Source organism: Apus apus, chromosome 6 (assembly GCF_020740795.1).
Source record: "Apus apus isolate bApuApu2 chromosome 6, bApuApu2.pri.cur, whole genome shotgun sequence".
Classification (NCBI taxonomy): domain Eukaryota; kingdom Metazoa; phylum Chordata; class Aves; order Apodiformes; family Apodidae; genus Apus; species Apus apus.
Genome location: NC_067287.1, coordinates 28,238,864 through 28,261,461, shown reverse-complemented (window position 1 = coordinate 28,261,461; position 22,598 = coordinate 28,238,864). Strand labels below are relative to the sequence as shown.

At 37.5% G+C, this 22,598-nt stretch overlaps 1 protein-coding gene across 3 annotated transcripts; it reads right to left on the bottom strand.

Annotated features, from left to right (window-relative positions):
* Window positions 1-410: 410 nt before the first annotated feature.
* Window positions 411-22,583, bottom strand: TRAK2 (trafficking kinesin protein 2). 3 transcript variants are annotated; one of them, XM_051623605.1, is made up of 16 exons: window positions 22,555-22,583; window positions 14,504-14,698; window positions 12,793-12,846; window positions 11,948-12,018; window positions 11,177-11,293; window positions 9,340-9,549; window positions 7,497-7,575; window positions 6,081-6,211; window positions 5,806-5,880; window positions 5,034-5,171; window positions 4,019-4,098; window positions 3,108-3,308; window positions 2,679-2,977; window positions 2,076-2,354; window positions 1,762-1,861; window positions 411-1,173 (listed from the first exon to the last, which is right to left on the bottom strand). In XM_051623605.1, exons 2-16 carry the CDS (start codon window positions 14,652-14,654, stop codon window positions 495-497), a joined length of 2,664 nt encoding a protein of 887 aa, XP_051479565.1. In that variant the 5' UTR covers window positions 14,655-14,698; window positions 22,555-22,583; the 3' UTR covers window positions 411-494. The 3 variants fall into 3 exon arrangements, with proteins under 3 accessions (XP_051479565.1, XP_051479562.1, XP_051479563.1); XM_051623602.1 differs by lacking the exons at window positions 12,793-12,846; window positions 22,555-22,583 and adding exons at window positions 14,860-15,084; window positions 15,612-17,396; XM_051623603.1 differs by lacking the exons at window positions 12,793-12,846; window positions 22,555-22,583 and adding an exon at window positions 15,612-17,396.
* Window positions 22,584-22,598: the final 15 nt, after the last annotated feature.

Sequence of the window (22,598 nt, the reverse complement as noted above, 5' to 3'; positions counted from 1 at the left end):
GTTTCTGAAATGGAAAATATAATTAAAAGAAATAATAATCCAAGTTTTCATATTTGCTTGCTACAGGGAAGAGCCTGGACCAGTAAAGCTGGTCAGATTGACTGTTATTTTCATATTATAATTAAATGACAGAGCCTGACTCCTAACAACTAGTAAGATAATGTGGTCGTATGGTGAAAAAATAGAACAGCAACTGCAAGACAGTTGTACACGTGAAGTTTAAAAGGATAAAATACTGAGAATGGCTACAGTAGTATTTTTTTTTTTTCCTTAAGACAGATGGTAAAGTGGGCTTTGGTTTCTTCTTCCTTATATTCCACAAAAGTCTTCCTCAAATCCAAGCAATGTTCTTTTTCTCCTTCATCCTAACACTTCTCTCTCCCACATCATTAACATGCATGTGCCTTCTCCAACTCTTCTGTAACACATCTGATGATTCTTGTACTGGACACTTAACCCTCGTGTATTACTTACTGTGCTTGAAGTCAATAATTTCAGTCCTCCTTTACAATATCCATTTTTGATGACTGTGTGCAAACTGGAGCTCCTAATGCTCCAATCATGGCTGGGAGACTCTGGTTTCTTCTCAGTCCTGCCATTAAGTTGCTACCTGCATTTAAAAACATAGCAGCGTCCTGCCTTGTCAAGCTAACCTCTGGCCCCGGGTTCTTCCTCTGGTCCTGTGTCTCAGGGGGCTTGATCACCCTGGCAATACCCAGCCTCTTCAGTCTGTCCACTAGGTTCATCTTCAGCTGGCCTACGTCTGAAGAGTTACGGGAGGGCTTTAGGCCATACATTTCTTGCAAGAATGTTTCCACGGGTCGAGAAGCCAGGAAATTTTCTGAGTGGTGCACTCGAGGCTCAAACAATGGAGGGGAAGGACAAGGTGAACACGAGGGAGAATTTGGTGGAGTAGAAGGAATGGGGAGAGTTCGAGGGGGCTGTAGCAAAGGCAGTTTTTCTAATATGGGGCTATCATAAACCTTGGCAGAGATGCCTCGTTCTTGCAGAAGTTTAGCCAGACTGCTCGTGCTGCTGAAGGTAGTAGTTGAATCTCTTCTGTTGGTGAGAAATTCTCCAATACTAAGTCTGCAAGACACAGCTGGAGTGCTCACTACTGAGTTTCCAATGCTGCTGCCAGTATTTCCAAGTGAAAATGGGGGACCCATGGAGCTGAAATAAAATGACACAGAGAAGATGCACACATTAGACATTTTATACCTGCTCTGTATTTGCCTTTTAGTATACAGAAGTATCAAGAAAAAGGAAACTAGTGTTACTAGCTGTGACAGCGTCAGCTTTAGTAGATTCCGTATTATTGTTCTGCAAAATATTTAGAAGATAACAGGTTGACAAAGAGGTTTTTCTGTAAGTACCGATAAATTGACCTTTTCTGGTCACCTATACTCTATTTAGGCAGAATATCAACATAGATGTCCAGTAATAACTTAGTTTTAAAAAATTAGACACAATAAGGAAAAAAATATGGTAGTAATTTTTTTTTTATAATAGGTATATGATACAAGGCATTTGCTATTTAAGAGTATAAATTTACTTCCTTTGAGTTACCCTAACCTATTTTAACTCTCACTCTAGAGAATTTCAAGCTTCCCCTTTGTAATTATAGTTGTTTGTATGAGTAACATCCCATGTGTTGACTAGCTGCCTTGGTATTTTTTAAAACTGGTCCATATATCAGAAGATAGAAAGCTACTCTGTAATCCTATGCAGCAACATTTAGGATGTCAGCAGTCATCATACCTGGGAGTAACATGAGTGACATCAGATGGATGAAGGATCCTACAAGTAGTAAAGGTAAATGTGGAATTTGTGGAAGACAGACACTTCCCTGGATTCGAGGCTGCAACATGGAGAGTTTACATTCATTGAGGGTAAAATTAAAGACAAATAAGGACTAGTCAAAGCAAAGTTTAAGACAATGTTGTTATCACTGCTAATTTTTTAAAGTAAAGAACAAAGACAGCAAAGAGAGATTGCCGCAAGATCGAATACTTTCCAGTAAGAAAAAGAAACTTAAAAAAGAGGAAAAAAACCCCACTAACCATGCTCCTTACCAGTGAGTGGTACTGCTGCTGAAGTAACAGGTGGCAGGAAAATGGCTGCCACTGGCTTTGCCACTGTACATTTCTTTTCCTCTGGGAAGGACTGTTGCACTTGAAATGTTATACCTCCTTCACCTCCTTCCCCATCATCCTCCTCCAAGTCAGAAATGTGGTGCACAGTATCATCAGACAGAGGCGTAAAACCTTTTGTAACAACACCTGGTCTTGGGTCAAGAATGGTGCCTAGGTTGGGTCGGGCAAGCTGCTGCCAGTGGAAAAGGGTCTGAGATCCTGGTGTGACAAAAGACAAGAATCTCAGAGAGCCATTAGCTACCACTGATGGAGGTACAAGAACTCAATGATCAAAACAACCCCAGCCAGCTGGTGCCAAGACTGTGATGCACATGGAGCACTTGGATGGCAATGCCAAGAAAAAGCCTAAGAAAGCCAAGTAGAAAGTAGTAATGGTGAGATAGTTGGTACATAGCCTACAAACATGACTGCTACCTCTTACTGTGTATCATACCTAGCTATATGCAGACCAACAAAGATTTAATTGGCAAATTAATGTAAAATCCTTTTCTGCTAATACAAGAAGGAAAATTACCCTCTTACCTTCAATGGGTTTGACAATTTGCAATTTTTCTGGGAGAAGGACACGGAGATTATTGGAGCTGGCAGACAGATCAGTGAATTCTGAGTTTGTACCCGGGGAAAAACAGCTTTCTGTCAGTGTACTACAGCTACCAGCCCCTTCTTTCTGCTCAGCCAGGAAATGCATTTTTCTCTCCCATTCCTCCTCAAAGAATTGCTTCTCACTCAGATAGTTCTGATGGCGGAGGGAAAGCCTGTGCAGAGCTGTGACCAAGTCATTGTCTCCAGGGGTCCCTGGATGGCCAGGATTATGAGTGTCTCTGTGAGAAACATCACATAATAATAGGTGTTAAGACCATTACATTAACTATTTCTGTCTTACATGGCAGAAGTCAGGCCTCGATTTAGTTTTGAATCAGTTTATAAATAACATAACAGGCTGTTTCCTACTTCAGACTCTCAGAGCTGCTCCTCTGGGTCCTCCGTGTGTGGCTCTCCAACTGCTGCACACCAGACTGGAAGGGCTTTGCTGTCATAACAGCACTTGACCGATTAGATCCAGGGATTGGCAACGGGGCAAGAAAGGAAGAGGAGCGGCAACGAGTGACATTAGCAACCTTGACGGTGTCAAATACTCGTTTCTGTTGATGCCTGCAGAAAAGACAAGCAAACAAAACTGGTTTTCAGAAGCATTTTGAAAAAGAGATAAAAAAGAAAAAGCTTTGAACAACAGGCTTTCAAAATTCTGCAGAGACCTGTCTAAAAAGATTTAAGCCCAGAATACAGGACTGCCTAGGACACTGAGGTTTTCAGAAGTACTACTCTATTAAATATCAGAATTATCACTCATTTTGACCTAAAAGACCCAAACCTCTATTGATAACCACTTGAGAACATTCAGGAGCATGTATCTTATGGATTTAATTTATGTATGTTTTCAGAAGCATGTATTCATTACTTTTTGCTCAGAAGTAAGAGATCCAGGATCAGGTTTTCAGGGCTTGGAAAACTGTCATCAGTCTTTCGGCTATGACTTCATTTGCCTAGGAATTTTTCTATAAGCTTTTAAGAGGATAAAACTAGTGCTGTGCATCACAGAATTTGTATCAAAAACTTCAAAAATTAAAGAATGAAATAACATCCTTTTAGCAAATTCCCAGTTGCCTCACAGAATGAAATAAGAACAGTAGGTTTCAAAGTTGAAAATATTACCAAACACTACAAAGTTTTTTTATTAATTACATTAAAAATTACTATAGATGGAACATTCACATGTATACATTCCTGAAATCAGTTTCATCTTGCTTAACAGAAGGATATGGAAAAATATCAGAATAGCACACAGGGATCTGAAAACATACTTTTGCTTGGAGAGAACAGATTCATCATCCAGACTCAATTCCTTCCGCATCGTCCCTTCGATTTCTGCTGCAAGGGAATCCTAGAGAAAAAAATGGAAACCAGAAGAGTTGAAAAATTAGATTTAAATCTTCCTCCTAACAATTTTAGCAGAAAACTTCTCTTTAAAAATACCCAAAAAAAACCCTCTCCATTTGTTTTGCTGGTATCAGGATATTTCAGACAAATTTTCAGTCTCTGAAGTAAGGGCATGGGGGTGGGACATTTTTCACCTCTATATAACCAGTATGGGTTCAGTTTTCATTAGCAACATCAGCTTTTTCTTGGTACTTTTTATGTTGGTTTCGTAAGCTACAATTTTAAGAACACTTCTTGCGAGGCCAAATTGTAAATGAGGGATTCTGTATACACAGAACAATTGATCAAAACCTGACCAATTCCCAGCACAGCCCAGAAATTTTTGAGAGCACAGTAATTAGAACATATCTGACACTAGTAAGAAGAGGAAAATAAATGCCTTTAACCCTTTTCCATTGATTTAGTCATCTCTAGCAATTAGTCTAAGGTCATGCATTTCTGATAACGCTTAAAATTTACTCTCACAAGATAAGGACATAAAGTTACATCATGAACTATATAAAGGAAGCAAACTACTCACTGAACTTCTGAAAAAATGCTTTGTTTCTTGAAGAAAAACTGTCAAGTTATAATATTCACATAAACATTGACCAAAATACTAGCACAACTGAGCACTAGCCTTTGAACATGCCAATTTCTGTATATAACAGAATAGGCATATCAAAAGGAGAAATTATTTTAATATCACAATATGGCAAGTGAATTACTAGTTTCCTAATACATAAAATTCTCAGAAGTGTACATACTGAACAACTGAAAAAACAGCTACAAAATAGTTCCTGCTGCAGCTCCTGCAACAGCTGTTTTACTCATACAGCTATATGCTACTACAGGCCGTATGTGCTAGTAGGTGTATGCTATGCTAGCAGAATCTGTTACCACAGGAAATGCTCCACATGGCTGGAGGTGGCAGAGACAAGCAACAGAGCTGGTTCTGCTGCGCAGCAACTTCACTTCTTCCTGTGATTCGTGCAACATCCCTAGACACTCTGCGTTCCGATCTTGCAACTCATGTAACTGAAAGAGAAAAGAGGACATCACGTGATACCAGAAAACTTCAAAGAAGGGACAGAGGAAACTGAATTAACTCATACAGGAACCTATGCTGACTGATTCAACACTAATATTTTTCCAACTGCACAGCACATGCCAACATCTGGAATGGACAATGGTCAGCATAGCACCTGCACTTATTTTAGTGGTGAAGCATAATATCCAAATTAAGACTGAAAAGAGGAAGACATATGACAAAATCCAAAGAAAAACTAAAAATGGCGAAAAACTAAAAATATAGTAACTGCTAATGGCAAAGAAACAAAAAAGAAAACTTCCATAAAATCTAATGAACTACAATATTGTTGATATAATCAGTAATATTCACAGTAAAAATTATTTTTCTTGTCACTACTAAGAATAGTAAGACCTCACTATTTGGAACAGCTTCCTTGCTTTTCATAATCCTGTGAATACAAAATATTTGAATAGACTTAAAATAATTATTCTTTTCTTTCAATTGTATGACTCCAACCACAGTGAAACATGAAAAGCCCAACATCATTAAAAAGCATTAGTTCTCATTCTCTCTTGGTTTTCTTTCTCTTGTATCCTATAAATACTTATCTAAATGTATATATGTAGAAGACTTGAGTACCTCTGCTGTCAGTTGTCTCTGAGCATCTTTGGAAGCTTGTAAGTGAAGTTTCAGCTCCTCCTTTTCAATCACATGCTGAAAACACAAAAAGGTGCTCATCATTTTCCCAGCCAGTTTCCCCAAGAGAGTTGATCCTCTGCCACACATTCCTGAAACAGCCACTCTCTTTCAATGTTACCCCTGCCTTGCAGGCCAGTTTTTACCTGCTGTAGGCAATGCTGTGCACACACGTGAGCACACACGCACAAACACACTCTTCATCAGCATTCCCTTACTTCTCTGAGTTTATGTTGAAGATCAACAATCTGGGATAAAAGAGATGAGATCTCTTCTTGGTATCGAACCAGCTCCTCACTCTTCTCTGACAACTCCTCTGTTATTCTGGAAATTTGAGCATTTGTTTGCCCTAAAAAAATAAAAGGAACTTAGTAGAGAGCTCTTCCCAACACATGACAAAAACCTAAACCAAAGCTAAAACCCAAACAATATCAGTGAAAGTCAACAACATTCTGAAAAATGACAAATGCTCTTAGGAAATCAATTCATAGTATGTAAGAGAAGGTGCCTTAAAACATCCATAAGAAAAAGAGAAGTGGTGTGGAGAAGAAAGAGCAGGTATAACATATTAAGAGCTAGGTAGGCAGAACCTGAAATACATATAATCACAGGTATGTGAAATTACCATAATAAAATCAAGTGCCAGCTCCTGTATACTATTTCAGATTACATACTGGCTCACGACCAAGGCCAGACTTGGAATATGCTGAAGGAGTCAGGCTCTGAATTGATCTTGTTGGTAACTACCATTCTCTGTAAGCAAAGGCATTTTGTCAGACTTGTTAAGTGTAACATGAACCTGTTTAGCTCTTGATTCTGGTCACTGTCTGTTCCTCAGAGACCCACTGCATACTATTTCCAGGTTTTTTTTTCCCTTGAGCAATCACTTCATCAAGTGAGATGACAAAGCAACTTAAAAAGCAGAAATATGTTTATGCAGTTAGTACTTCCTGTGCACTTGCCCTGAAAATGTGGCAAAGGCATAATGAAACCAGATAAATCTTGCATAAAGGTCACTACAAATTTAGTGGTTACTGCACCTCACAGGCCTGTGGACATCTACGCTCAAAGTCAGATTTTTCATTAAGACGCACATTTTAAAGGTGTAGACTAGACATCCTTTGGGAAAAGATTCTGTGAGTTTAAATCACCTAGCATGCCTACATGTGCTATAGAATTGGATAAAGCAGAACTCAGACATTGTCATGGAAGGAAAATGTGACAGCTTATATGAAATAACTTCTGTTTGGAAAGGATACGTATTTTCTCAGGGGAATGGAGTAAATTAACAACCAACTATGTATCAGTTCATACTATTTTATGGTCACCTGGAACAAGAAAAAAATCAAGAAGTAATCTAGTCTTCTTTATGGTGGTTGTATAGAAAAAGAATCTTTAAATGTTCTTATGAATATTTTCTCTCTTTAAACACAGTACACATACCTGCAGTTGAATGCCAGAGTGAAACTTGACAAAATATAGAAACACTTTTGCACTTGGGTAAAGAACAAGCCTTGAATAATTGGCATAAATTACTGAAGCTCACTTTTGGATTCAGAGATAACTAAGAAGGTGTAGGCACTAGCTATTTCAAATACCATTTTGCCATTGCAAGATATAGGCTGGATACTCACGGAGTTCTTTGACACAGTCATTGACCAGCTGCTGTTCCTTCTCTTCATATGTAATGGTTTCTGTCTTCAAATGGCAAGCCTGCAAGAAAATTATTGGTATTCCAATTTCAGTTTATCTATACATAGATAAATGTTATACATTTTTATTTCTGAAATTCTTGGAACTGAATCTTTTTTATTTCTATGCATCCGGCCACGCTTCCTAACTGTTTCCCCCCAACTCATTTCACTGAATTGTATAGAATTTTTGAGTGAAAGACACACAGACACATGATCTCTCTCGTGCCTCTAGTAAAATATCTGACCTGCTACAGAGAGTAAGCCAAGACAGTAATCAGAAGTAAGCAATTGAATTTGCTTCAAAACTTCCTCAGGCAAGGAAATGTTGAAAACTGAATGATGTTAGCCAGTTCTTTTATGGCACTGAAAAGCTTTCAGTAGAAAAGCTTATCTTCATATTCCCCAACTAGTTTAAATAGACTGTCAATTTTATGGGCCAGAGACCAAGTATCACTACAGGTCTAAACAAGCATACTAGATTCCCACTCCCATTTTGAGGGTGAGGATCATAATACTAAACTTTGCACACACAAGTCTTCTATGTTCAGGACTGTTTACCATTAAGTGGCATAAAACTTAGTAAATGAGTTTACAAATTATCTAAGGAAGTAGAACTACTGCAACACAAATGCAAACACACTTCTTTACAGAATGTTGTCACATTAAAAAAAAAGCAGCAAATAAATGCTCAATGTGATTGAGGCCATTCCAACTGAGTGAAGGTTCTGTTATACCACAGAATGACAGCAGTCTTTTTCAGTCCATTTTTTAGCACTAAGGTAGACTAAATTAATCCTTGGTAAAGTTCTGTTCTCATATACAGGATTAGGAGCACTGTAAAAGCAGTTTGATCTTCTCCTCCAGCACTATTAAATTACCCATTTGGTCTTCGGGAGTTTTTAGAAAAGATGTGCATCTTCAGCTGAATATTTTGGGAACAAAGGGAAAAGTATATTTTGTTCACATTAAAGGGATCTAATCTCTGTTGTATTGTTGCAACAAGCTTACATTGGGAAAGTCTCACATAAAACCAAGAAAAATCACACAAACCAAATGAAAAAAACACCACCTTTCTTTCAAACAACACCCCCCTTTTCTTAAAAAGAAGAAACCGCCCCCCACTTCCAACCAATTTCCTGTTTTACAAGTTCTGCTCTCCAAAGAAGAGACACTGCATCTGTATATTCTAATTCCTGTAACCTTTACTGTTGGTTCCATGACTTTTATAACCATATTGTCTGGCCATTTAGTCTCCATCCCTGTAACAGCACAAGATTGATGTTTTCTACATAAGAGTAACCAATTAAAATACAGAGAGTAATCCCATAGTCAAATCTAAGTGTGTCTTTAAAAGACTTTTAGTAGAAGCTTATTAACCCTTAATATTGAAGCTTAATATACAAGCTGACAAAAATGTAATGCCAACGCAACTGAATTCTCAAAATTCTGCTAATTGCAGTCAGATTTATATCAAAACAGGTCACACAGATTTGAGGGCCTGGTGGGTCCAAGTACTTTTGCTTGGTGCTTACATAGGTTCCCATATTCTTTCACATACCATAAAGACACTGAGGAAGGACTACTAGAGGACTCTGGAGATAATGAGGTATAGTGAAGGAAACACAGGGATGGGGGGATGAGTGGAGGGAAAGTATACAGCTACCATTTGAATACAGAAATACAAAGCAATCATATGCTTCAAGAGAAGCCCAAATGCTGGATTTTTTAACCATTCTGATTTATTTAATATCCAACATATGTGGTATCACTAAGTCAGAGATACCTTCGAACGGAGAGCAAGGTTCTCCTCTTCCAGCTCCCTGAGTTTATCTTGCAAGATATCCAGCTGCAACAGATCGTGTGATACATTGAAAGATTCATTGAAACGTAGTGGAGTGGAACAGCTGGAATCTGTTTCACTCTCCTCAGAAGCAATCGAAACAATACGAAGCAGGTCATCTTTCTTTGACAGTTCATGCTGCAGCTGATTAACCTATAACAAAAGAGTATCACCAGCTTGTGAACTATTCTTTAGCTATCCAATATTACAGTGTATTACTTATGCAGGCTCTTGGAACATAACTTCTCCAGTTTAAAATGCGATTGAAAAATAGCTCACAGTTCATGGTTTATTTATATTTCTATATAAGATTCAGGCTCTATTTATTTTATAGAAAGTTCTCAAAATCATTATTTTAACACTGTAAGGGAGACTGAAAATTCAAGATAACATAAAACACTGGAACAGGTTGCCCAGGGAGGTTGTGGATGCCTTCTCCCTGGAAGTATTCAAGGGCAGTTTGGACAGGGCTTTGAGCAACCTAGTCTAGCTGGAGATGTCCCCCCTTGCAGGGGGATTGGAACTAGATGATCTTTAAAGTCCCTTCCAGCCCAAACAATTCTATGATTCTTTGATTTGTCAGAAGAGTTACTTCCTGGAGAAAAGGACTGATAGACATTTACTCGTTTGTGTAGACTGGTCCTCCCTGGTCTATACATTAAATTAACTGCGAGATAAATAAAAATGACAGAAGAGACAGATCTTATTCAGATAAATTCTACTTTGTGTATCTACATTTTTATATGAATACCTAAGTTTATGCTGTCCTATAGTTCATTATGAGTATGTATTTATTGCCAACACAGTGTTTTACACAAGCAGCTAAATGCATCTCACTGTAAACTCAGCTTACATTGGTTGATCTTAGGGTTAAAGAACTTGACAAACATTCATAGGGTGTCAACTATTTATTTATTTTTTAAAAAAGAACAAGAAAGGATTGGATAAAGAATCTGTGCTTAAAGGAATAGATTAAGATCTTGAGCAGAACACAGTTTTCATTACATATAATTTTAAAGCCTTTTTTTTTTGGGGGGTAAGCACCCCATTAGGCTAGCTCATTTGCTGGCTGTTTCCTCACCTGTGAGGTTGTAGCAGTTCATATCAGACATTGACTACTTATTTTGACTTAGATTATTAATCATAGAATCATTATAGAAAAGACCTCTAAGATCATCAAGTCCAAATGTCAACCCAACACCACCATGCCCACTAAAACATGTCCCAAAGTGCCATGTCTGCACATTTTTTTAACACCTCTAAGGATGGTGACTCCACCATTTCCCTGGGCAGCCCATTCCAATGCTTGACAACTCAGTAAATATTTTTTTCCTAATATGCAAGCTAAACCTCCCCTGGAGCAACTTGAGGCCATTTCCTCCCGTGCCTAATGGCAGGATATCAGTCTGATGGTCAAAACAAACTCATTGAAAGTGCAATCCTGCTGTAGACATATCGTAATAATACCCAAAGTTCTCATAATTTCTCAGCAATTATAATATGCAGTCTTGATAGTTAATTCTTGGACCAAGATAACTGATTTAACTATGACAATTAGGAGAATAACTATGACAATTAGGAGAATAACTACGACAATTAGGAGAATAACTACGACAATTAGGAGAATAACTTCTAAGTATACTCCTGTAGCTTAAGAGCAGCAATCACCTGCTTTCACAATGGAAGAATATATTTCTATTAATATTCTTCCTGTAATCATAAAAAAGTATATATATAAAAAAATTTAAAATACTTTACTTTTTAAAAAAAGATCACTCACTCGATCTAGACTTTGTCCTAACTGTTCTTCTAGTGCTTCATTCTGTTCCGTCAGCAGGTGGTTTCGCTTAAGGAGGGCTTGTCCAATACGAGCTGCTAGTTCCAGGTCCCGATCTTTCTGCTCACAAAATGAGAACAGATGTCTATGTTTGATCAGATAAGGTTTACATTCAGAGTAGTTTTTGTTTGGTAGTTATTGTTTAATGCACCATGCTGAGATTCTACTTCAATCTCAAATGGATCCACATTGTTAGAACAACGATTAATGCTTCATCATTTGGATCCAAAGCACATATGTAACTGTGTTTCTTGACATAGCGCATTCTCTCCCACAATCACTTAAAATAACATGGGGAGAAAAGCACTAAACCTAGGGACATTTTTTGGTTTTCTGCTGAGTGCTGGAAAGGTTAAATGGGCTCTGTTGAATCATACAAAGAAGCCACATATACTTAGGTCTGTGGTCTCTGAAGTGACACCTTCTCCAGAACAGACTGCTTAACTTGAATAGTGATGAGAGGGTAGAAGCAAAGGAACAACAGGAAAGCAGAAGAAAGCTGCTTCTTAGACCTCACTGACTCCATGGGTGTCCATAGTTTTGGTTATTTTTTTTCTGAGATGGTGCAACCCAATGGGAAGCTTCTCATTACCCATGTGTTTGATAAGCAGCTCCTGCAGATAACTGAACCAAAATTTCCAGTAGTTGAATAAAACCCTTCCTCAAATACATGTCCTCAAATATATTAAGATAGCATTACAGAGACAAGCATACCTCAGCTAACAGATGTTTGACCATGTCAGCATCACTGTAGGTTTTCTGCTCTACATTATCTGTGCCAAGAACTGAAAAGAGAAAAACATATTTACTGAAGTAGCTTAAGTAAAAGAAGACTGGTGGGAAGGGACGGAGCTGAAACTCAGAAGATGCCGTTTATATACAAATACAGTACTTAGCTGATGAAACTAGGAGACGCTATGAAAATGCATTTTAATTTCACAAATATGAAACCATACTTATTTGGGAGATTGATACGAGGCCAGAATGTTTACACCTTTCAGCAATATTAGCTAAAACTTTCAAATTTAGAAAAAGGAGAAAGATCTCTAAGTTCTGCTTTTTGAATACTGTTAAGCTGGATGTTAATCATCCAGCTTGCTGAAGAGAAAGGGAAGAGTTTATTGGAACATACCCAAATATAGCTGAACACACCTGCAGACTTTATTGTTGAAAAAAAAAAATCCCCATTAGTATGTGTGACAGCTACACACAGAAAGTATGGAGACCCCAGAGAGCAGCCATGAAAATGTATTTATTAAGTGCCTGATCATCTTAGAAACAGTTAAAAAGAAATGGCATAATATATATCTTCAATTTAGATGTAGCAGAAAATCCTGTCTTATTGATTGAGTGACTTAGAAGTTTGAAGAGTCTGTAAAACTACAAAAAAAACTTTGAACAAGTATGATTTGAAAGCAGGACTGAGTCAAGAATAAACAAAGCATAAAGAATTTGCGACAACTCTGAACAAAACACAGTGCTAGAACAGAACAAGAACTAGAGCAGACCAGTGCTTTATGAGAAACAAAAGATGCTAGTAAAGAAGAAATCTTAATTACCTTGAGGAAATTTGTGAGATCCAGCCAAGGAGGATGAAGGAAGTTCAATAAGAGCTAGAGTAAGAGCAAATGAAAGATACAAGGGGGAGAGGGGAAGAACAAAGAGGAGAAAGAATTAAAATATAAGGAAATAGGTGATTTATTTGCATGAATCCACCAGCTTAAAAAATAAATACATACTTTTTATACTATTAAAATTTTTTGAGAACTTTTAAAGAATCCTTTATGTATTATTCCCTTCAGGAGCAGAATTATCTCTCTCACTTGCAGGTTATGAATGTTTGAACTTGTCCAAGTTCAACAGAAATTTGTTATTTTTGCTGTATGGAATCAATACCATGAAAGTAAAGAAGGCAGCAACATAAACTTAAATATGTGTCTGCATCAGCTGAAGGTCTAAGTTAACCTGTTTTGAAACTGATTCCATCATCACTGCATTGCAAAATGAGATTACTATGGATTTGGTCTAAATCTATTTCTGAGTATTTCCTTGACTCTTCTACCTTGTTTAAATCTGATTCATACTCTGAATACACAGTGATATTGGTTCTCAGATTTCTCCTTTGTTCTTGTTGAGAACTGCACATTTGAGAGAGTGAAGTGCCAAACTTAAGTGCACACTAACTTCATTTACATGTTATATAAGCTATGTATGTTCCTTACATGCATAATTATCCTTTTAAAATGTAACACTAGGGCTATGCTAGGAAAAAAAAAAAGTTGCATTTTAGTATAGAAAGAAACTTTCTTGCAGTCTTGAAAGACAAGAATAGAAAGAACAATATAGAAGAAAATGGCTTACTGAACAGAAAAATAAATCACATAAATAAATTATCACACTAACAAAGTAAACACTTTTTATCAAGTAGATCAGTAGGCATAAAAAAAACATTACATGCTGTTCACATATTTAGGAGATTTGAACTGACAGCCCTGCCATTTACTAAATGTATTTCTAAGCAGGGCAAAAATAGAAATTCTTCACAAAATTTCAAGTACCTATCAGTAGCATCTGGGAGGTCATTTTTAGTGTACCACTTGGTTGCTGATACTGGTTTCTAACCGGGGACTCTGAACTCATCTGGTTTACCAGTATTTGGAAAGTTGACTGCACAGACGTAAGCAAGTTTCAGCCATTACAGGCAGAATATTATAGCCAGCTCTCCTGTGGTAAGTGTTCCTACATGGGGATTTCTTTAGTTCAGCTTTAAGCCTCCACCCAGAATGCACAGTAAATAAGTAGGTAAAAGTAAAATACGACCTCCTAAGAACTCAACAATTTGAAGTAGTCTTGTTATCAACTGAACTTGAAGGCTTGGAACTCTTTTTAACTGTGGAGAGTATTTGGAAAGCCACTTAATGTTTATTGCTGGGTCTGTTTCTGATAATAATGTTGCAAGCATAAATTATTTTTTAGTTGAGTGAATACTTTTGTATTATATCTAATTTAGAGCATTTCTAGGTTTCTGTCTCTTTATCATGTGTTCCCACTCTTATTTCTATGTGAAATCTCATGATCAGGCAGCCTTGGGACATGCTAGGACAGCACTTAGAATTGCAGTGCTGAACTACAAGCACTTCTGAACTCAGCTTTTGCTTCTACCCATCCAAAGTTTTCCAGATTTGAACACTTTATAATATTAGTATTATAGTTACGCTTTTCCATTGAAACAACAACAAAAAAATTAATACTAGACCCACATATACTCACTCATGTAATGGAAGGGCTCCTCATCACGAGCTGGGGAAGTGATTTCAGGCAGATGGCCACGGCAGGCAGGGGACTGAATCCAGTCTTGATTTTCATGCAGATACAGAGAGTCCACTCGTAACGTGTAATCTGGCAACTGCTCTTCTAGCATGCTCACCAACTCTACCTCAGGAAGGTCCACACTGGAGCAGACATCTGAAAATGAGTAAACGCCAGTAATAGTACATTACTATTAAATATCACATATAATTAGTATTGCTACAGTAGTATACATTCTATATGCTACAAAATACTTTATCAAGTTTCAGTAGATTTGAAGAGATATTTTGTACTGGCCAAATTACCAGAATACTTACTGAACCAATACTTGATTGACATTGTTTTATCTTTAAGTTCCTCATCCCCAGGTAACTCCACAACTTCCTGTAGAGCTGGTATAGCAATGATTCCCTCTGACTTCTTGAATATGATATATGTAATTTCTATATTTTCCTGGATTTTGTAAGGTTTCATTGGTTTTAGCATAGCTACACTTCTCTTTTCTGAAGGAAATTCACATTTTTCTTGTTCTTCTGTTTATCCTTTTGTTTGGTAATGAACACAGATGCAAACAATCTTAAAGTAACTACAGAAATCAACTGAATACTGCCTTAAAATCAGGGAGCAAATATTCCATTTTAATGAGAAACACGATATTCAAAATCCTGGAAAGAAAGTTTAGCTCCTCCTCTGTCGTCCCCCTTAATCTCTTCATAATTATTGCGACAAAAAAACATATGAAACATTAATTCTAAGTTGCTAAAATACTGCATATCAAAGGTATATGATTATCCTCTTTCCAGCATTTTGACTACAGATGAATGCTATCCTCAATATTTTTCAATGGAAAAAGTTCCAATATTGATTACTGACACTGGGAACTTTACAAACAACATTTTACAATGGAAGCTGATTTTATAAGTTCTTTAAGAGGACTCATTGTTTTTGTTTTTGTTCATTCACAATATCACATAAACAACATAAAGTGAAACTTAAGGTTGTTTTCAGGTTGGTGTTCTATGACATCTTAGAATGTTCATGATTTTTACAAGTTAATTCTTTTACTTACCAGAGATGCTCTCCAAGTCCCTGTGATCAAAATTCATGAGTCCTTTTTTCATAGTTCACTTATTTGAAAATAGCATTCTGTAATCAGATTGTGCACAATCCCTTTATTGCTTTGGTAGAAAGATGGCTTTGGTTTAGAGACAGAGTAAGTGAGAGCTATCAAGCCATCAAGACACTAACAAATCCAGTATCAACTCAGTTCTGTAGACTGGCTCATATTCCAGATCTGTTGCCATCTTAGGACATGCTTATTTAATTTGGGCTACCACTGATCAGTAGAAGTGTATATATAGGATATTTAATGTAAGCTTCACAAGCTTCTCAGCTCAGCCATCCCTACAAATAAAAGAAAGAGAATGCCAAAGTTTAATAGATGTCAGTCTTTCAAATGAGACAGTTAAACTACCATGACTTAGTCTCTTTCAGGCTGAATTTCCTCCCTCTACTATCATTTAATGAAAAAAAACTCCAACAAACCACGAACATTTTAATCCCCAATCTACACATTACATGTACAATTTAGCACTAAAAATGTCTTTTCCCTGCATACATAGCATCTCCTCTTCAGCATCAATTTTGTCAATTACCTGTCTATACCATTCCTGTACTTTCATGTAATATTTAGTTTTCTTTCACTGAAATGAGGCATTTCCCTTTTCCTGTAAAGACACCAGCTCCAACTAAAGATAAATTGCCTTCAGGCTACTACACTTCTGTCCTGGTTTTGTTGGGACAGAATTCTAAAGTATTTTTTTCTGTTTAGAGAAACTGTAGTTTCGAGAGGCTGCAGAGTCCAATTCTGTGCTAACAAGAGATAAGATGCTGTGGTGTGTGGGTTTCCATGGTGACCAAGGTCAGTAGTTTTTAACCACGTGGATGCAGTAGGAAGGGCAAAGCCCAGGGCAGCTGGCCCAGGCCGGCCAACCGAAGTGTTCCGTATCATAAACTTCACCCTCACTATAAATCAGGATGGTTGCAGAGACATTTGGCGGCTTCTACCATGGCTGCCTTCCCCAGAGGGTCCCGTCTGTCTTACGGATCATCCCATGCCCGAGGCCTCCTCCGCCTGCCGTGACTGTGCTGGCTGGAGCCCCCAGACTGGCAGGGTTGGCATTCAGCCTAGAAGGGCACAGCGCAATTGCTCCTGGAGCCCAGGATAACTTTGTGCCTTGTGCTAATACTGGGGTTAATATTAGTTCATTATTCTTCTTCTATTACATCTGCTTGCACTTCAGCCCATGGGTCTCCTTTCCTTTTCCTGGCTCTCCCACCTGGATGGGGTTGAGTGATAGAGAAACTGTCCAAACCATGACAACTTATTTAAGGTAACGGATTCTAAAGGCAGGATTTCAAAACCATAATTTGTAGTATATTGATTATTAACAAAAAAAGCTTTATAGGACTGTTTAATATCTTCAACTTTAGAAGTCTGTTAATTAATAATTGGATCTATGAGAAAATGACTTTGTGGGCCATGACAAAATTTGTGTTTCCTTTTCAGCAGGGACTCATTTAAACCAGAAAGGAAACTACCATGACTAATTGAGATAACCTACCAGAACAGTTTAGTAAAGTAAAAATCCTTGCCAAGACTGATCAATCCTCTCCCAGGTGAAATACAAGAGTAGTCTTACATGTCACAAAAATATAAAATGAAAGAGAACAAATCTCATTTTCCCTTCTCCTACATTAAGCACAAAATTCTCTTGAAATCTTACATTTACTTGAAATTTACTCTTACAGGTTTCCCTAAGAACTCCCATCACCAAGCAAAACAATCACAAGTTTGTTTCACTGTCTGTAGCAACCTCTCATTTGACAAGATCAAAATAGACAGTGCAGAAGCTTTATAAAGAAAGCCTGGAGCCTGCAATTCATCTGCTTGTAGACTTTGGCAGGAGATCAAAAAATGAACTTTCTTCTGTTAAGGTCAGTTCATATTTGTCACATTTCTTCATATATTAATTTTATTTAACTGTTTTAATTACTATCCAACTTGGACACTTACTAAAAACAGTGAGACTGAGATTTCAGAAACACTTGCTGACTGAATGTATAGCAGCTACTTCTAACACTAGTTTGATTTTTTTCAAGAGGTTGTTTTTTAAACAGATCCCCGAAACCATTAACCACACACACACATCTTATATAACTCAGTACAGCAGAAGATGACACTTTGGCAGACTGCTGTAGACCACAAAGCCAAGATTATTTTTATCTTGTAATAACGAGTCATTTTAAAGTGACACAAAATTCATCAGCATATGACATTTTCTTCACAACTCTGATTTAATCTTACTCCTTTGAGTTTTAATCACGTAAAAATGAATACTACTTCCTCTCAAGATTGGATTTACTCTTTCTTCTAAGTAGACCAAAACAGAAAACACTTTTTTTTGCAGGTTAATCTCAGTTCAGCCAAAGGAGGAAAGAAAAAAGATAAAACTCATTTGGCTCAAAGTTTAGAGCAGAAGGCCAACATCAAGCTATTGAATTGAAGGGGTAATGTCATCTGTAAAACCTTTGAGAAGTTTGCTAGAAAAGTAAACACCATGAAAGTTAATGCTCATACTTCCAGTGCTTCTCACAGCTTTAGATTAGTGTGCCAAGGGGCAACTTCTCTTAGAAATTCAACCAGCCAACTGGGTGTGGCACTGTGCAGTACCATCCTGAAAGTGACTCCGTGACCCTTTTATCTCTGCAGCTATAAACGATTTCCTCAGTGCAGATTCCTTCTGCAAGTTACCACTATGATTAAATACATTTGGATGAAATCCATAAAATTTACAACAGGGCCTTAAAATACATGATTGTGCTATTAAAATATTGTCTTGCAGTTGAAATTGTTAAATCATGCAGAAAGACATGTCCAAAACAGAAGCGTGGAAACTTTCTCAGGTATTATTTTAAATCTTCACATATAAAGATTATTTCCACTGTCAATTTACTATATTAATTTCACATAGATGTACTTTTTTAACAGTTTTGACCCCTTACTCCCTCATATGGAAATTTTCCCTTGATGTTTGAGTCTTCAACAAATAGGTTAATCAAACATGGAAAAAACAAGGAGAATCCAAATACTGGAGAATGGCCTATATACAGAAGTGGTGCTCTCAGGAAGCTTTCAAGGGAAGTTCAAAAGAAATTGAAATATGAGACATATTATGTACACACATACATATCTATCTCAATCTGTGTATTTCTGTGCTCTCTAAATTAAATTTTACTCCATGACGTGTGCTTCACATTCCAACTATCATGTGGCTTGAAACAGTAAGGTAAAATCATGAGTACCTATAGCACACTTAAGAAAAAGACATCTTGTAGAAGTAAGAACTAGTCCCAGGCCTTTGGCATCTGCCTCACAGAATCCAAGTTGCTCTAAGGTTTGCTAGATCATCTGTGCATGGGAAATGGAAAAGAAACTCAGAAAAGAAAGGCAATGCTGAAGCCCATTCATACCAAGAAGGATTTTTAAGTGTGGAGGGCTACCACTTATGACCCAAGCAACAGTCTTGCTGCTAATGTTATAACAAGACCTGACAAAACTCTCAATGAAAAGTTAAAGCATAACCAATTAAAAAAATAAGGGCTGGAAAAATATGTTAATAACATTATGAGAAATACACATAAATTGTCTACTAAATGGTAAAATGGCATAATGTACAGATTATAAAAAACCAAAAACAAACTCAAAGAATAGGAACCACGTAGTCCTATAAAACAGTCATATTTCAATGCATGATTTGATTTTAGTAACCAAGAAAAATGAATTCTCCTGACCATAGGACAGGAGATTTAATTAATTTTTCCTTCAATGAGTCAGAAGATCTCAGACAAGATTAACTTGCATATGCAACATTGAGTAAAGCCATAGAAAAGTTGAAGTATCTATAAAATATTAAAAATTATTGTCTTCTCTTTTTAACTACCGCTTTGAAGAATTCAAGACAGAGGCAAAAAGACAGTTGTACCACCTCACTTCGGAAGGTAATTCTGAAGACATTCTACCACTAGAGAACTCTTAATTCAAATCTGAATTATCACAAAGGTGAGATTATTTGCTTTTACAACTGGAACCTGTAGACAAACAAATATACATATTAATTTCCTTGTGCATAAAAAGTTAAAAACATATCAAAAATTTTAGCATCTATTTTGACAACATCCAAACTCAAACATAAATATCCTGTTATCCTTGCTGTTTCTCATTTACTGAGAGCAGCTGACTCTGCACAAGCACTTGGAAAGAGTAAACTAGATCTCCTCCTCTCTACAGTTACAGCATGCAAGACATCAGGCCACAACTAACACAAACAAAATTTCAAAACAAAGAAGATTCTAACTTGATTAAGAGAGAAGGCAACATCCATTTTATAAAAGGAAGCTAACTGAATGAGTCTATTATTCTGGGATGCTGAATTTTACTGCTATGCAAATGTGCAATTAAAAAAAAAATAAATCAAGTCATTAGCACAGTACTTTTTTCATTACTAAAATTGGAACAGTGTCAAGCCAGCTAGTAACAATAAACATGTTTTGCATTTCAAGGTTAATAAAACAGTTCTATTCTTATAGCAAACATGACCATGCTGAATTGCTGCCAAAACATTCCTAGGACTAGTGTTTAGAGGCAGAGACCAAATCCTTCAACTCTGCATATATAGAGATGAAGGACAAAGGACTAGATACTAAAAACCAAATCTATATGAACATGAATTTGTCTATCACTATTAACACTTTCTGTGTGCCTAACATCTGTTATTTTTAGCCATTACTATCTCTACAGAAACCTACTTAGTACTTGTGTTTCTGTCATCTAAGGGAAAAAATAATTTAAAGGAGTACATCAACACAATCCTAATAACAAGTGTAATAATCATAGGCAAACAAGCAGCAGACCTTCAACTACAAATAGTATGGAATAAGAAAGGAACTGTAAGAAAAAAAACAAATTCCCCCACAGATTTCCTGGATTGGTTTTAATTTTAAGCAGGGCTAAGTGCTCAGAGGTGAAGCTGGAGAAGACCTCTTTAAAGATGATGAATACCACAAAGTGGTCACAAAGCTGGCCATCATGGTTCCTTTTGCATCCAGTTAAACTGAGCCAGACTCACTTTTTCTCCTTGTCAGGCTCTTGTAATAACCCATATTCTCCATCAGTGGCAAAACTACCTCTTAAGTACATATATATGCTTTATACGTGTGTATACTGATGAATAGCACAATCAGATACTAAGATTTTTTTAATTCCTATATGCTTGGAAGTCGTCTATATCATCCTTAGCACACAGTGTAAAAATAGCACATGCTTAAGTCTAACTTCATCTGAAACTATTAATTAATTTTTGTAAATACATAGTAATAACATGACTAGATGTATAAATTATTTCTTGCAGGTTTTCTTCTTTCAAAATAAAAAATTCTACCTGCAAGAAATAATGTATACACATAGCAATGCAATAGTCACAGGGGAACTAATCTTTTTTTCAGAGAAAAAAAAAGAACTGTCACTAATGCAGTATCTGTTGTTTAGAGAGTATAAAAATGAGATATATGCTCGAGGCAAGTGCTGTGCTGACATTTCATTATAAAAGTTGTTAGAAGCTTCTTTTAAATTTGAAATTTGTTCTCTATAAAGTATGTATCACTTGAAGTTAACTTAAATAACATTTGAGTTAACTGAAATCACTAATGCTTTCAGTTGATGCACAGCTGAATTCACTCAAGGAAGTGGTTTAAGTTCCTTAATGTATACCCCAGCCAGTGCTCAGCATTTCAAGTTACAATTCTGTATTTATTAGAATAAACTAGATTGATCTATGTGACTCAGTCACCACAATATCACTTACACTCTAACTAGATAAAAGGATCTGTCATCTCTTTTATAAACATCTCCATGAAAATGCTATTTTTGTGTCTTCTTGGAAAACTAATCAATGAATCATGTTTATCCCTCCCAAAAGACAGCCCTCCTTTTTCAATTTAGCTTTAATGTTATAAGTGTAGTTAAAAAGAAGACTACTCAGAAATACATATTTTGAAAGACAAGTACCTGCAAGCAAACATAAAATTTACTGTGTTGCCTTATAATGTTGTGTGAGAATTAATTTACAAGTATGTTATTTCTTTGAATCAAACTCTCACAATCCGTCAACAATAACTCTAACACAAAAAATAAGCATGCATGCAACAGACAAGGATGAACCTCCAGAGAGAACTTTTTCACTAGGACGGTTGACAGGATAAAAGACGTTTACTGACATTACAGAATACTGATATTCTTTCTACACTTTAATCAGCGGATCAGAGTGTAACGACGTGATTAAAAAGTTGACAGAAGCCAAAATCTCCTTGCCCACAAATTCATAAGTACGCCGGACTGTAACTAAGATGTCGTCAAGCTCTCCTTTCTAAGGCCAGCGACACAACTCTCCAAGGAGAACCCACGAGATGATGGACACTTCTAAAGCAGGGAAGAACACCCGAGCACGCCGAAGGTCACACCGGCCAGCGCGCCTGCAGTCCTTGCCACCAACCGCAGCCAGCCTGGCACCTGACTGCAACCTAGACACATGAACCTTCTACATTACCGCCCTGAAAAGCCTTCTATCAGCTGCAACACAGGAGACGAAGAGCAATTCCCTACGTGTCTGCCCTCCCGGAGGACAAGCTACAAGGGGCCACGAGTGTCCCCCGGCCCAGACCTCTGCTCCTCCGCCACACACCGCACGAAGCCGCCGCCCGCCCACCGCGCCGCGCCGAGCCCCGCGGCCTGCGCCAGGCACAGCGGGGGCCCCGGACAACCTGGGTGGTGCCGCGGCTCGGAGGGGCACGGCGCGGCCCTAAGGGCGTGAAGGAGAAGAGGCAGAGAAGGAAGGACTTGCTAAGCTACCTCTGAGGCGGCAGAACCACCCGAATCCGCGCCGAGCGCCTCTTACCGGCCCCGCTCTCCCTGCGCTGCTCCTCCTCCCCGCCGCCGCCC

Coding starts and splice junctions, on each gene's coding strand:
- TRAK2 (XM_051623602.1), bottom strand. CDS start 15,028: ATGCTAAAACCAATGAAACCTTACAAAATCCAGGAAAATATAGAAATT. Junction 7,576..9,339: donor ACCTTGCTCTCCGTTCGAAG/GTATCTCTGACT, acceptor ATTTTCTTGCAG/GCTTGCCATTTGAAGACAGA. Junction 2,978..3,107: donor AGCAGCTCTGAGAGTCTGAA/GTAGGAAACAGC, acceptor TGTTTCTCACAG/AGACACTCATAATCCTGGCC.